General features: G+C 41.1%; 1 protein-coding gene across 2 annotated transcripts in view; it reads right to left on the reverse strand.

Annotated features, from left to right (window-relative positions):
- Nucleotides 1-846: 846 nt before the first annotated feature.
- SLC22A15 (solute carrier family 22 member 15) overlaps nt 847-14176 on the reverse strand; it is a 44482-nt gene continuing 31152 nt past the window's right edge. Inside the window, exons 12-13 of one of the 2 annotated variants that reach the window (XM_082076020.1) lie at nt 11358-11440; nt 847-1041 (exon numbers count right to left, since the gene is read on the reverse strand). In XM_082076020.1, coding sequence (XP_081932146.1) covers nt 942-1041; nt 11358-11440 — 183 coding nt within the window. In that variant the 3' untranslated portion in view covers nt 847-941. Of the gene's footprint in view, nt 1042-8520; nt 11441-14176 lie in introns of those variants that run through there. The other variant, XM_082076021.1, reaches the window with a different exon arrangement.

Below are 14176 nucleotides of genomic sequence, written 5' to 3' on the forward strand. Positions count from 1 at the left end.
GGCTGAGGTTGGAAGGGACCTCTGGAGGTCATCTGGTCCAACGCTCTGCTCACACAGGGCCACCTACTAAAGCAGGCTGCCTAGAGCTATGTCCAGACAGTTTTTGAAGATCTCCACACACGGAGGCTCCACAACCTCTCCAGACAACCTGTGCAAATGCTCAGCCACCCTCACAGTAAAAAAAGTGCTTCTCTGTGTTCAGATGGATCCTCCTGTGTTTCAGTTAGTGTCCACTGGCTCTTGGGCACAGTGGGCACTGACCCACTGCTAGAGGAGTTTCGGGCAGTTCTACAAAAGCACGTTTAAGAAAGGGCAGTAAATGCCAAGAAAAAGACATTACAGTGGTATAGCAGGAGGAGGAAGAAAGGATCAGACCATGCCAGCACAAAAGGAGCAGTAAGGAGAAAGAGCTGAGCAGGAGAAATGCCAAAAGAAAATCATAGCCTGAGCAGAGGCTGAGAGTAGACTCAGAAGGAACCACAATTTTGAAGGGACTGCAGCTGGTAAAGAAACTCACACAAGAGCAGTTGAGTAAGAAACAAGGTGCAGTGAAAGAACCGCTCCTTGCAAGCACAGACTGATGCTGATCTCCTGTGCCACCTGTTGCCTTGCCAAAGAGACTGAGCATAACATGCAGCCAAGGAACCGGAAAGCACCATGGGGTGGTGGATGGCATGTGGGGAGAGAGGGAAGAGTAACGCTTGGAAGAAAACAGTGGTGTTTTCCTCTAAGAGGAAAAGCTATTTAATTGGCAAAAAATTAAAATTCATTAAAACTCCCCAACTCAAAACTTTTTATTGGCCCCAAAAATCCATGTCTTCATAAAATTAAGGGGCTTTTTGGCCCTTTTAAAAGCAAACAGTACACACAGGAGAACTTTTTTTCAAGTGTATTATTTTTTAAGTGTGTTATTAATATGCTCCTTTAAAAGCTTAAGTCTTTTAACTAAAGGCCTTTAGAAAAATCTTTAAACAGAAGGAAGACCTGTGATCTTTAAGTAATGGATTCCCACATAAATAAAAGGAAATAATTTGCAGTTTCCTAAAAAAAAAAAAAACAAAAAACTATTAAATACAAAATTGACAAAAAGGCTCAACATAAAGAGGTAGCTTAAAAAAAATCGAAGTATTATTACATTGAGGAAGGAAAGGTAGTGCAATAAAAATATCCATATGAAAAACATACTTCCACTTTCTACATGACTCACTCAAATTTTAACAAGAAAAAAAATAATATTTGGGTTAGACTTTGGGGAATGATAATGATCAAAAACTCAAACCCAGTCTTTTAGAGGCATACTTGAAATCACAACAATCACAATAAAATCTTTTACAATAAATCACCCAGCAGCTGTCTGCTCTGTAACAATTTTCATCAGTGCCTGCAACACCTTTTTTTTCCTACAAACTAACATCAGAAATGCCTCTCTCAATCAAGTTGCCATCATTTCAAGACATTTTGTTTGAACACAGAAGTGCTAGATACCTCTCACTGGGCATCTTTAAGTAAATATAACTTTCTACATTAGCAAAGGTTTTCTTACTGCCATACTTTTTGCCCGCCTCCTGATAATGTAGGTGTAATATGAGCACCTCAGATGTATTGGTGGGAAGCAGTAACATGCATGCTGAAGACCTGTCTCCTTCTACAAACATTTTGTAAATGAAGGTGGGTAAGTACTTACTTAAACATCCTCCATTCTATAAGCTTGCTGTAAATGAGAAGATCCTGACACCCCACAGTCCCACTTCATTCATTCCTTTCAAACAATTCTTTTGGGGGCAGACAGCTCTTGCTGCACAAGGTTTTAGGCACTTGCCTATTTACTGGCAAACAGGCAGCCATGACAGGGCTGACTTGCAGTGAATTTCAGTTGTAACAGGGATTTAAACTCCTGACATTACTACTTAGCAATGCCTCAAACAGACTGTGCATTTTATAGAAAACTGCTAGATCCTATGAAGCTCCAGACAAGTTGTTATTAGCAATGCTAATTTGTAAGGCTGATGAATGAACTTAAATTCCAATTTGCGGTTTTTAACCAAGTTTTATCAGTCTTAGAGTAAGCTTTTGACATTTGCAACTCAGAAGCAAGTAAGCTCTGCTTTCTCTATTAGGGCTACATGGTATAAATTCTCCATGTTCTACAAAACCTCCACTTTATCTTTAAATCCTTCATTTAATTTCTTTGGTTTCTCAGAAACAAAAGCTACTTAAGTGAACCAAGCAATGAAAGACAAGCAAAGGTAACTCTCTTACTGTCCCCTAAAGCTCCGGAGATGCTTGTAAATACCAGCTTTAGCAGGTTGCATGGAAGAATTCCAAATGAATGCAGCTAGAACTAGTTTTGGACCATAGCTTTCCAGCAAAAACTGTCTTTGGCACTTATATAATCCAATTCTATGATACTACTTTACACACAGTCTCATATCAAGTTGACTGAGGAAATTAAAGATGACTTCTATAAAGCAGGCACTTCAAATTAGAACAGAAAAGTCTGCTCCCCATTAGGCAATATAGGAGCTTTTTTCAGAATGACAGAATCAGCCAGCAGTACCAAAAATAAGATGAGAGAGCTCGGTAAATTCAGATTGTCAGGCTTAAAATTTTAACCAGCTCTATTAGACTTAAATAACAGTAGCACCTGGAAAGCTACAATAGACTGGACAAAGCATTAAAAATACATAGCAGGGAAAAATTCTATATAAATTTGTTCACCTTCCAATTCTACATTTAGATCTGTCACAGAGATTTTCTTATGTAGGTATCTTTCTTCCACTTAATACCTCTTGTAGTAAGATACAAGTCAGCAATGAGACTCAAAATACAGCTATACTTTCAGTCTCCTGTGTGGTAAACTTATGAATGCAGACACTTCTGACAGGCATTAAGTGTGTTAGGCCAGACTAACTTCCACCATCAAATGACAGCAGTGCTCTTGGGCTTTTCTAACATACCTACTTGCAAGGCTCACAACTTGCATGCACAGATGCCTAGATTCAGCTGTGTCAAAGAGCACAATCAAAGAAGCTCTAACAGGCAAAAGGTATGCATAGCACACTATCCTTCAGCTAAAACAAAATAAGACTAACCAAATATGCATTCAGTGACTTTGCAGAAGATTCAGGAAGGAGTTTTACCTCAGATGTTTTCATTAACACACTCCAGGAAAAGTAAGTTTGCTCCTCACTTTCTCCTTTTCCTCAGCACAACAAAAACATTCTGCATTCCCCATAGTCCTGTAAAGGCTATTCTGCTAACCTCAGTACATCCATAGAGTCAGAGAACCCTTACACAGATTGTGCAGTGTGATCAGAGGAGCATGAGGCTTCAATTCTTAAAGATTCGACTGTAACAAAGGTGGCAACTAGCCACAGCCTGCTCTGTGCAAATTAGGTGTCTCTGGAGAGATGTGGACATGTTCTTCACTCAGCACCCTGACCTGAACAGAGTCACTTGTGGGCTTCCTTCAACACAGAGCTTCTAAATTTCTGGTTTGTCAGGGAATCTCTGAACAGCACTTTCCCAGTGCCTAAATGGAGAGCCTTGGTTTTGTTTTCAAAGGAAGTAGTTTCAAAAGTAAACTAGTCAAATCTATTTTATTTTATTCTATTTTATTCTCTTCAGCCTATCAAAAACAGCCAGGTAGTAAAATCCTTTTAGAAGGCTGAAGTTTCACTTCATAACAAGTTGTGTGACAAAAATGCATCAAGTTCTTCCAGTCTTTCTAAAGGGAAGCTAGTAAATTAAGCAATGACAAGTTATACAGCATTCTCCAAATAGCGCTTTACAAATTTTAATTATTTTAGTGACACACCATCTCATAAAAAAAGCCAAGTCCAAAAGAAAACTGAAGCATGTCACATTTTATATTGATGAAATGTTTCATTACTGAAGTAGCAGTCCTGAACAAAACTGACATTAAAAAGGAAATGATCAAACTAGTTGCCCCAACAGGACACTCTGGAATCAATGCTAGCTCTGAAAGGAGACACTTGAAGTCAACATAAGCAACAAGAAGGATATTTCCACCCAGTGGCTACTGTCTTCTGTTTTCACTCACCCTTCGTGGCAGTTACACTTCACTGCTCTGAGAACTGCTATGGCAGTTGCACTTCACCCCTCTGAGAACTGTTGTGGCAGTTGTACATTCCCCTCTCCTTCAATGGAGCAGTTAATGGCTCTTTTGTGGGACCCTCAGTCGGTTAGCCAGGGTCATTAGCAGAGGAGGAGTGGCCCAGAGAAACTGAGAAGCTTCTGGAATGTCCACAGCCAGATCTGATCAGACTATAAAACTGGGTTCCCGCCAAAGATTCACTTTGTGTGGTCTTCTCGGAGCAGCGGGTCTGTGCCAGAGCCCTCAGCATAGGTGGGAATGCCATCTAAGGAAACTTCCAGGGATTGGAAGCGCCTCACCTCCTCATTTGGGTGAGTGATAATAAAAAAACCTCATCTGGGTGAGTGGAAGCTATAGCAGTGCCTGATGATGCCCTAGCTACTATAGAAAAGAGACAAACCCCAAACAGCAAAGCAGATTTGCAATGCCTACTGGGTACATTAGGGTACTGGAGAAAGCATACCCCAGGATTTTGTGATTGCCCACCCACTATATGACCTACTCTGGAAAAATAGGAGATGGGATTGGACCTTACAGCATACAGAGGCCCTTAACATTCTAAAACATGAGCTTAAAACCTATCAGAAATTGGGCCCACCGCATCCACAAGACCTGCTAAGTGTGGAATGGGGCTTTGCAGAACATGCTTCCTATTGCAGTATATTCCAAAGGGGGCCAAAAGGGCCAGCCAGATCCTCGTTGTTCTCTTCTACCACATTCAAGGAAACTGAACAATGATACTTGGAGCGGGAAAAGGGACTCCTCTTACTCACCCAAGCAGCTAAGGAGGTAGAGAGGCTGCGTACGTCACAGGACGTTATTGTGCAAGGCCCTTTTCCTCTGCTAAATTCAATCCTCGAAGGATCATGCCCCCCCCCCGCCACAAGGGGGTGGCACAGTATGGAAGTGGTATGCCTACTTGGAAGGAGTTAGTCAGTTGTTGCCATTGAAAGAGAGTTCTGTCAAAATATCAAAACTCCAACAACCTGTGAACACTGATCCAGTCCTGCTGAGCCTGCCTTATAAGCCCTCCCCAATTAAAGAAGCACCTGAGGTAACCCAGGACTCGGACACACAAGGGGTCTGGTTTACTGATGTCACAAAGTGACAATATAAGGCAGCAGCATTGGAGATTACCACCAGAAAAACAATAACAGAGGAGGGAGAAGGTAGTGTGTAAGCAGGATAGTTGTGTGCTCTCTTATTAGCAGCAGCAGAAGGAGCCTCCGCAATTTATTCTGATTCCCATGCAACTTATAAGGGTGCCACTGAATGGATATGCCAATGGGAATCCAATCAGTGGGAAGTAGGTCGCACTAGAGTGTGGAGAGCTGAAGACTGGCAAAGACTACTAGAGATAGGCAGGTCATGGCCCTTGAGTGTGGGCTGGGTAAAAGGACACACAAAACATGGAACCCCAGCTGCCAAATGGAACGAACAGGCTGACCATCTAGCCCAAATTAGAGTGGTTAAAGGCATACAAGAGGAGTGGGTACGGTTAGCTGAATGGCTACACATTAAGCGAGGCCACTCTGGGAAAGCAGATCTGTATTATGAATGCTGGTCTCAGGGATGGCTAGTGTCCATGGGAACATCTGAAGCAGTTCTTAAAGCCTGTCCACAGTGCCAGATAAGACTTAAAGCTGATCACCCAAATCAGGCCCCGGCCCAGCATATCAGACAGGGCAAGACTCTCTGGAGTACGTGGCAAGTTGACTACGTTGGGCCATTAAAACCCTCTCATGGAAAGAAATACATCCTGGGAGGAGCAGAGGTGGTATCAGGACTATCAATGGGCACTGCTGTCAGCACTGCCACTGGAGATCAAACAGTGCGAGCACTGTGTGGGTGGTTTAGTGGTCTACCCACCCCTGAGAATATACAAAGTGATAATGGCACACATTTTTCAGCTCCTGTGGTTCATGATTGAGCTAAGGGGGAAGGTATTAAGTGGGTGTTTCATACACCCTATTACCTCCAAGCCAATGGGATCGTGGAACGAACCAATGGTTTGATTAAAAAACATGCAGACGTCTCACGACACAGCTGGGAAGGACGGTTGGCACGAGCTGTCTTCATTGTCAATAACCACTGGGGGAGCTATGGAAGCCCCAAAATCAGGGCATTTTGCCTTGAGAGGCCACTAACAGACAGTGACTCTATAACAGATAAAGGGAAAGACCAGGCGCCAAGAACACAAGTGGGCCAGCCTGTCATGGTGAAACTACCTTCCATTGGTATTGTGCCCATGACTTCAGCAAAACCTAGAGGGCTATATGCTTGGGAGGCCCTTGATGAAAAAGAGAAAACCCACCGTATTAGTGTCCAGTGGATAGTCCCGGACTTCTAGCTACAAAAGCCCGGTTCCAAAGGGACCGAGGCCTGTCTTTGTGTTCTCTTGCAGGACAAAAGGAATATGAACAATCCTGACTGCTCCTACAAAGGCAAGGGGTGGAAGAAGTTCCTGCTGAAACTGAGGGGTGGTTAGAGTCAGCCTTTGGAATGAGGGTCACACCAGGGCAACACCAACAGGCCATTCAGAAGGCAAGCCGGCAACTGGAAACACTAATGAACTCTATGCATGACATCACATAGGCTCCCTAAAACAGAAGGATTGTCCAAAGCCAGGCTCCATTACACTTGATCCTATTGAAGGAACAGATGTATATAGAAAGCTGTGTGCCATTACAAGAACCACTACAAAGACAAATAACAGAGGACTCGGGCAATTGTTGCTGTACTGAGGAGCAACTGGTGATGTATTTGTTTTCCTTACCCGGAAGGCTAACCAGCCTCCTCCAATATCTGCTAATAACTGTAATTGTTGTAATTTGCATTATTCTATTGTTTATTAGTAGGTTGATTCGTAAAGATAACACATAAGGTATGATGATCCACAGTGGACATTAAAACTCACCAACAGAATGACTGCTTTTGACTCTGGAGGCAAGAGGTGACTGTACCACCACTCCAAAATGGTCTGTCAGATCATGACTGTGGTCACAGGGTAGATTGTGTGGCACTTACACTTCCCCCCGTGCTCTGAGAACTGCTATGGCAGTTGCACTTCACCCCTCTGAGAACTACTGTGGCAGCTGTACATCCCCCTCTCCTTCAATGGAGCAGTTAATGGCTCTTTTGTGGGACCCTCAGTTGGTTAGCCAGCGTTGTTAGCAGAGGAGGAGTGACCCAGAAAAACTGAGAAAGCTTCTGGAATGCCCACAGCCAGATCTGATCAGACTATAAAACCGGGTTCCTGCCAAAGATTCCCTTTGTGTGGTCTTCTTGGAGCAGCAGGTCTGTGCTGAAGCCCTCCTCTTAGATGTCATCTAAGGAAACTTCCCGGGATTAGAAGCACCTTACCTCCTCGTTTCGGTGAGTGATAATCTACTCTAAGTCCTTGCTGATCAGGCAAGTGTAGTATCCTGGAGTCAGGGGGGAGCTCTGGCTTTGTTTCTTGTGAATGTGCACATGCATGCTGTGGATCATAGTTATTCTCATTTGCTACACCCCAAAAATTTCCTCAACTGATACCCGAACCTTCATCTTATGTTATCGGAGGGCTAACTGATTGTATAAACCCTGTTTTGGTTGGTTCATTGGCTATAGTCTTCCAGCCAGAATAAAGTCTGTTTTGGAACTTGTTTTGCCGCCTAAAACTGACTTTGGGGTCCCTTCATGACATCCTTGCCCTAATGTGTTTCTGTTGAATCCTCTGTTCTTTCAGCTCCCTCCAGCTAATTCTCCTCCCTGCTATCTTACATGACCTGTCACTCTCCTTCACTCCTAGCTGTATTCAAGAATCACTTGTGAGGTTCCCAGATATTAGAATCCCAAACATACCTCACCTGAGACAGTATTAAGATCTGACTGATCAGCACCATAGGAAAGCCTCTCATCTCTAGCATAATCCCACCAAGTGAGCTGGCTGAAAAAAATGAGTTACCAAAACTGAAGGAATCCAGGGAAAGAACTTCCATCTTGGGGGTAGGTATCCTAGTGCCTGCACAACACAAAAGTCAGCTAACAGTGCAGGTTGCTTAGTATACAAAGCTACTCTAGCAAAAAAAAAAAAAATGTGGAATAATGTCATCATACTTAACTATAGCAAGGACATGGGGACTCCTAGCATTACAATATGTCAAACTGGGATAGATCTAGTGCTAGATCTATCTAGATAACAGCCTTTGCTTCCCAGTAGCTTCTCAGGGCAAATTTAGTGCCCAAACACTAAGACTTATTGATTTGGCCTACACAGACTGCTTACATATAACTTCAAAGTCACTCCTCTCTGACCTTCTGACAGGTTTTAAAGTAACATGGTTGCAAGACCCATACCAACAGTTACTGTCCAACTGAAGAACATCAGCTTAGCAATAATGGTCTATCTAGATACAGAAAATGCTGACCACACAGGCTACAAAACACTGTGCAGCATCTCCCCCCAGTGAATGCTACATATAGCACAAGTATCTCAATGTTATAAAGCATTATACTCTATGGGTAAGAAAAAAAGTGCTCCGATTGTTTTCTGTACCAAAAGGACAGTTCTTACAAAACAAATCTTTCTGAAAAGAAACTTAATGCACCTAATAGATTTGAACAAAGGGAGAGAGCAAGTAATTGCAAGAAGCCTGATACTACATAGCTGAGCTCCTCCTGGAGGCATTCTCTCCTATAAAACTTCTGAATTAACTGGCCAGGAAAAGTAACAATAGAGAGTTCCTATGGTGCAAACATAGGAGAGATGTAACGTTAAAAGAGAGCAGCAACTTCTATAGAAAAAAAAAAAACAAAAAAAAGCTGATGTTTTTTTCACTCTTGTTTTTGCAATTTTATATATGTATATTTATCGTATAAAAGTACATGAGTGGACAAGTAAGTTTAATTATAAGTTGAGGACTGTCACAAAATCCAGCTCAGGTCCTGTGAAGAGTGATCACCTACACCTGAACCACTACAGCACCCTACTCTTCTAATGAAAATTATGTTGAGGTGTCCCATTGCATGACCAGGGTTGCCAGTACCCGATAATGACAGTCAGACTATGGGGAGGAGGAAGGTTAACTACGCCTGTCTGCCTCTCAGGTGACTTACTCCACCTAGCGTCCAGAGAGGGACAGAGGCAGCAAACACCTAAAAAAACCTGTTGGGTCTTAGAAGCACATTAATACCACTGGGCTTGCCACTGTTGACTTCTAAGTAAGCAGGTTTTATTTCTTTAGAAGCCATCAGCAACAAAAAAAATCATTTTTCAAGCTGTGAATGCACATTTTTCAAAATGTGAATGCAAAACTAAAAAGTTATTTGAACAAATAGATTCCACCTTTCCAAGTATTTCTGAGTACCTTATTTGGAACAATTTTCTTGCACACAAAAGGGCCAAATAAGGCAGAAAGACTATCCAGCTCAATTTAAAAGTGCCCTGCCACATCTGCAACAACTATTCAGTCTGGAAAAAGCAAGTAAAGACAGCAGACTAGAAGCTCCTAACACAGGCAAAAAAAAATCACAAGAATACTGACACATTGTCCATAGGGACTGAAGCTCACAGCTTTGCTCACAGTCAGCGTCTGGATCAAGTTCAGGACAAGTGGGAGCACTGCATATATGAAGCTGCAATCTCTGGGCTGCCTCTGCTCAAGCAGCTAGCTGCAAGCTTCAGATGTTGCTCACTTTCACTTCTTCTCAGAGTAAAGGAGCTTCCTACTTTAACCAGAAAATATTCAGCAGTCACCTTTTAGATTATGTTTTTCCATCTGTTTTTTTTAGTCTAACATCCACAAAAATGGCTAGCAAGTCTGACGATACGCTTGCTGCCATTGTGTAGGACTTTGATAGGAACTCCAAGTAGAAAGACTAACAAATATTTTATGGAAATCAATCTTAATAAATAGAAAGCCACAGGTTGGAAGATGAAGACAATGTAATCAAGAAAACTGCATCCTTGCAAGGACTCATCTTTGTAATTGGAACATGTCACATGTTCATGTTTCATATTTGAAGATTCCACATCCTTCTAATGAAACACTTACAAAAAGTTCAGTGTGAACAGGACACTGAAGTTGTCATCCTCAATAAGGTCAAGTAATCAAGTGCTTGAGCAAGCACCTGGTTAAGAAGCAAAGTTAGGTAACCAAAAGTTGTCTCAAAGAGATTTGTCTTTTTTTTTTTTTTTAAATGAGAACTTTATCTACACATAAGAATTCTAAATAAATGCTATAGCAGCTTCCTGGCAATAAACCCCAAACTGTAACAGAAACCCATAGTTCCTCTTATCACTTCAGAGTTAAGTTTTTTTCTAGAAATAGACAGAGATAGATCCAAAAAAATGAAATACATACTCTATGTCCCACCCATGAAATTATATCCTTCACAGAATTATTTCACTGCACATAGAAGTTGCTGAGCTTCAAAATGTATGGCAAAGTGAGGACAAGGTAAAAGTGGGCAAAGCTCTATAAACAGCAGTGTGGAGATGTGGGGAACATGTGCCAAACATATGCATAAGACAGTCCAAGAAAATGCTTGGTAGATGAAAAGGAAAGAAAAGAATTAGTAATATCCTTTATGTCTGCAGACTTCATGGGTTGCTCTTTTGTGTAGTCTTTTCTCCTGGCCTTTCATTATCACTAAGCTAATGCACAGCTCATGACTAACCAGCTGCACCCTGTAACTCTAAACAGGTGTCTGTGTGCAGCAAGAGAAACCTTATGTTTATAGTTGTCTCTCCCCTACTCAATATGCAGAAGCCATTTTAACATACAATTTCAGGCATTTGTTCCCACTGAAGTAGTACAGAGTACATTCTGTGACCACTTTCACCCTACAGAAAAAAAAAAAAAGTGGATGGTTTCAAGTTTAACAATTTATACTGACCCAAAAATCAACCACCTTGAAGATACAAGAGAAACATGTTGATTAATGATCTGTCCAAATCTGTCTACCTAGGCTTCAGAAGTATATTATCCCACCCTTGCTGTGTCACCTGGTTTGAAATGTGGCCTATGCACTGTCATTCTGAACCACAAGAATTTGAACAGCTGTCTCATATGGAGAACATCAGTAGTGTGATTAGTCTGAATAGTATTCAAACCCCTCTCCCAGTCAGGAAAAAACACAGGCACTTGCCCAATTACATTCCCTGACAGGCGAGGTCCTCAGTACTTGTCTTACAGCTGGACTGACTGGACAAGTAAGAAAAGGCATCAAACAGGCCAGTGTTTCTTCTTTCCATTACTTGATCATGTGAGTCTCTTCATCAGCATCATAAAACTCCTCATCTTCACTTCCACTCCCTGCAGAACTGTCTTTGTCTCCAGACTAGAAAGAAAAATGAAGTCTTTGGTTAGTGCAGAAGCCACTAAATTAATCTCAGAATACGTAAGCATGAACCATTACACCTCTGTTGGAATGCTGGTAGAGAAAAAGAAAGGACAGGTCAAATCACTGTATTAAAACTTTGTCACAAAGACATGCAAACGAAGATCTCTCTGTGCTCTTGGTTCTTCAAAATCTCTCTAAAAGAGATGGCCTTGTAGTAGATGGACTTTCTCTGCTCCATCAGTACACTACGGAATATGTGCAGAGGAGAGACTAGCTAGAATGGTTCCGAAGTGATCATCTACTCAGCTTTCTTAAGTCTAAGGGCTCAGAACACATAAATTACTTAACTAGAGGTAAAAGCTTCTCAATCCCAAATTATTACTTCTCCATGTATAGCATGGGCATTTTCATTTTAATTAAAAAGATTCCCCCGCAATACTATCTAAAGGTGTTATGGAAAAGGGAAAAAGCAGTATCCCTTCATATGTTCAGAGAGTAAACTCCCTATTACAGGCATACCTACTCCAGCCAGAGTTCTTTTAACAACATATTTTATATTATATAGTATATCATACCCAAACTAAAGTTAGCTATTACAGCTAATTGATTTTTATTTGGCCAGTGTAGCACTTTTCCACAGAACTGATGATTCCATGGAACAAATTATTCCAGTTAAAAATATCTTGCTAGTATAAACTCCATCTAGTTTGAATATTTAGGATTTTTTTCCCCAGTATGCTTGCATCCACCCTAAGACTTTCGCCTGCCTAGTCATATGTGGGGAAGGGTGAGAGAGAGGGTGAAAAAAAAAAAAAAAAACGATAAATGGAAATGATGTTCCTGACTGACAGTAACATGCAAGCAAAATCTGTAGCTTTAGATCTGTCTTCAGAGAAGTTTTGCTACAGCAATGTGCGTTAACTGCAAATGAATTTCAGACAGTTTGAGTACCAAGACCTGTCAGAATATATAAAGGGAATCGTGTTACGATTTTTTTCTGGATTTCTAAAATTATTTGAGGAAAGTCAGGCTATCACTGGATGCTGTCTAACTTGAATATCACATTCATGTATGATAACAGGAACAACCAGAATGCATGTTATCCTGAAAGTGGTACAAAAGGACAATGGATTCCACAGGGGGACTTCAGAGTATGCCAAATAAATTCTACATCTTTCTTACAGCAGTTTCATAAGACCTTTCCATGGCCTTGTCAAGTAAGGTTAATGTTTAACAGCTTTATTTTATCAGTGTTTTCTTTGTGAGTTCTAAAATAAACCCCTAATGTGTCACAGACATTGCAGATACAACTTCACTGAAATCATCGGACTGCTTCAGGCCTGAACCAATGACTCTTTCTTCATTTGGATTCAATAATTTTAATCCACCCAAGGAAAAGTGTTCTGAAGAATGCTCTCTTATTTCTTTCGTTTTGTGGATGCTGTTCACGATGGGATATTTAAGAAGCCTGCAGAAGTGCAAGCGGGGAAGATTTAAACTTGAGAAGACTGCTTGACATAAGTCAACAAAGTTGTGCAAATACTGATAGATAGAGAATACCTGTCACTCTAAAGGGCAGTACTGATCTTACTTGGTTAGAAAGGAAGATAAAAAATGTGACTTTTTCCCTCTAACACCTGCACTCTTTGCTAGAATTGTTTTTTGTAAGCCATCTGCACAGTTAAGATATAATAATGATATCATTACCTAAATAACAGCTGGTGTAAACTTGATGTAAATACATATGATGGGTTTGTATAGCCAGCAAGAACACAGTGCCACAACACATTATCCAGTATGGTTAAAAATGTTCATAAAATGTGCATGTAAAGTAGCTGCCTCTTTCAAGCTTTCTTCAAGGGTGCTTTTGTCACTGAACCACACTGTCCTGTCAAGAATTATTACAGATAAAATTGGTAAACAAGGAAATACCTTGAAGCCTTCGAAAAGAAGCAACTGCTCCCATTCTAGAAATGAAAATTACTCTGCCTCCTGATTTCTGTGAAAATGAGTTTGACTACCTCTGAATCTCAGGCTGTTTGACCAAAAATTAACCAAATCACAGTAAAAGGTATTATAAGGATCGTATCTCACCTCAGCTGAATGGGACAAATAACATTTTTTGTTACGAGCTCCCCTTCAAGTCTTCTGACCACTTATTTGATTTTTACTAGCCTCTCTATACTCAAAATTTTGGGATCAGGATTTAAACATTAAAACTTTACCCAAATTCAAACACCCACTTCCAGCTCTCTAGCTACTTCTCTGTAATCCTACTCCATTCATGGAGGACTAGCCATGTAAAAAAACCTCCACAGACTGGAAGATATACACACCTCAAGAGGTTCCAGGAGTTTGACAAAATGTATAAAGTAATATGAACAAATGACATTAAAGGAAACCTCACTGAAACCCATCCTGCTGTAGCATTTATTTATGCTTACGCCTGGGAGGTTTGTAGTTCCAATGTTTCCAATGGGTCACATTTTACAGAACAGCGGGACAGATCTCAGACTTTCGCCTAGATTTAACCCATTTAAAGACTATTTAGAATAGACCTGTCAACTGATGTTGCAGAACAGCCAGTGCAGGTTAGGGCAGAAGAACAGTGTGCTGCTTTTGAGAACAGCCCTTCAGAAATAGAGTTCTGTTTTCTTTAACTTAAGGCTTGTCAAACTTCAATGGCCAGCTTTGCATGAAGCACGCTGCAGCAATCCATTTTAGAGATCAGAG

This window comes from Streptopelia decaocto (assembly GCF_964273445.1).
Source record: "Streptopelia decaocto genome assembly, chromosome: 1".
In the NCBI taxonomy this organism is placed as follows: Eukaryota; Metazoa; Chordata; class Aves; order Columbiformes; family Columbidae; genus Streptopelia; species Streptopelia decaocto.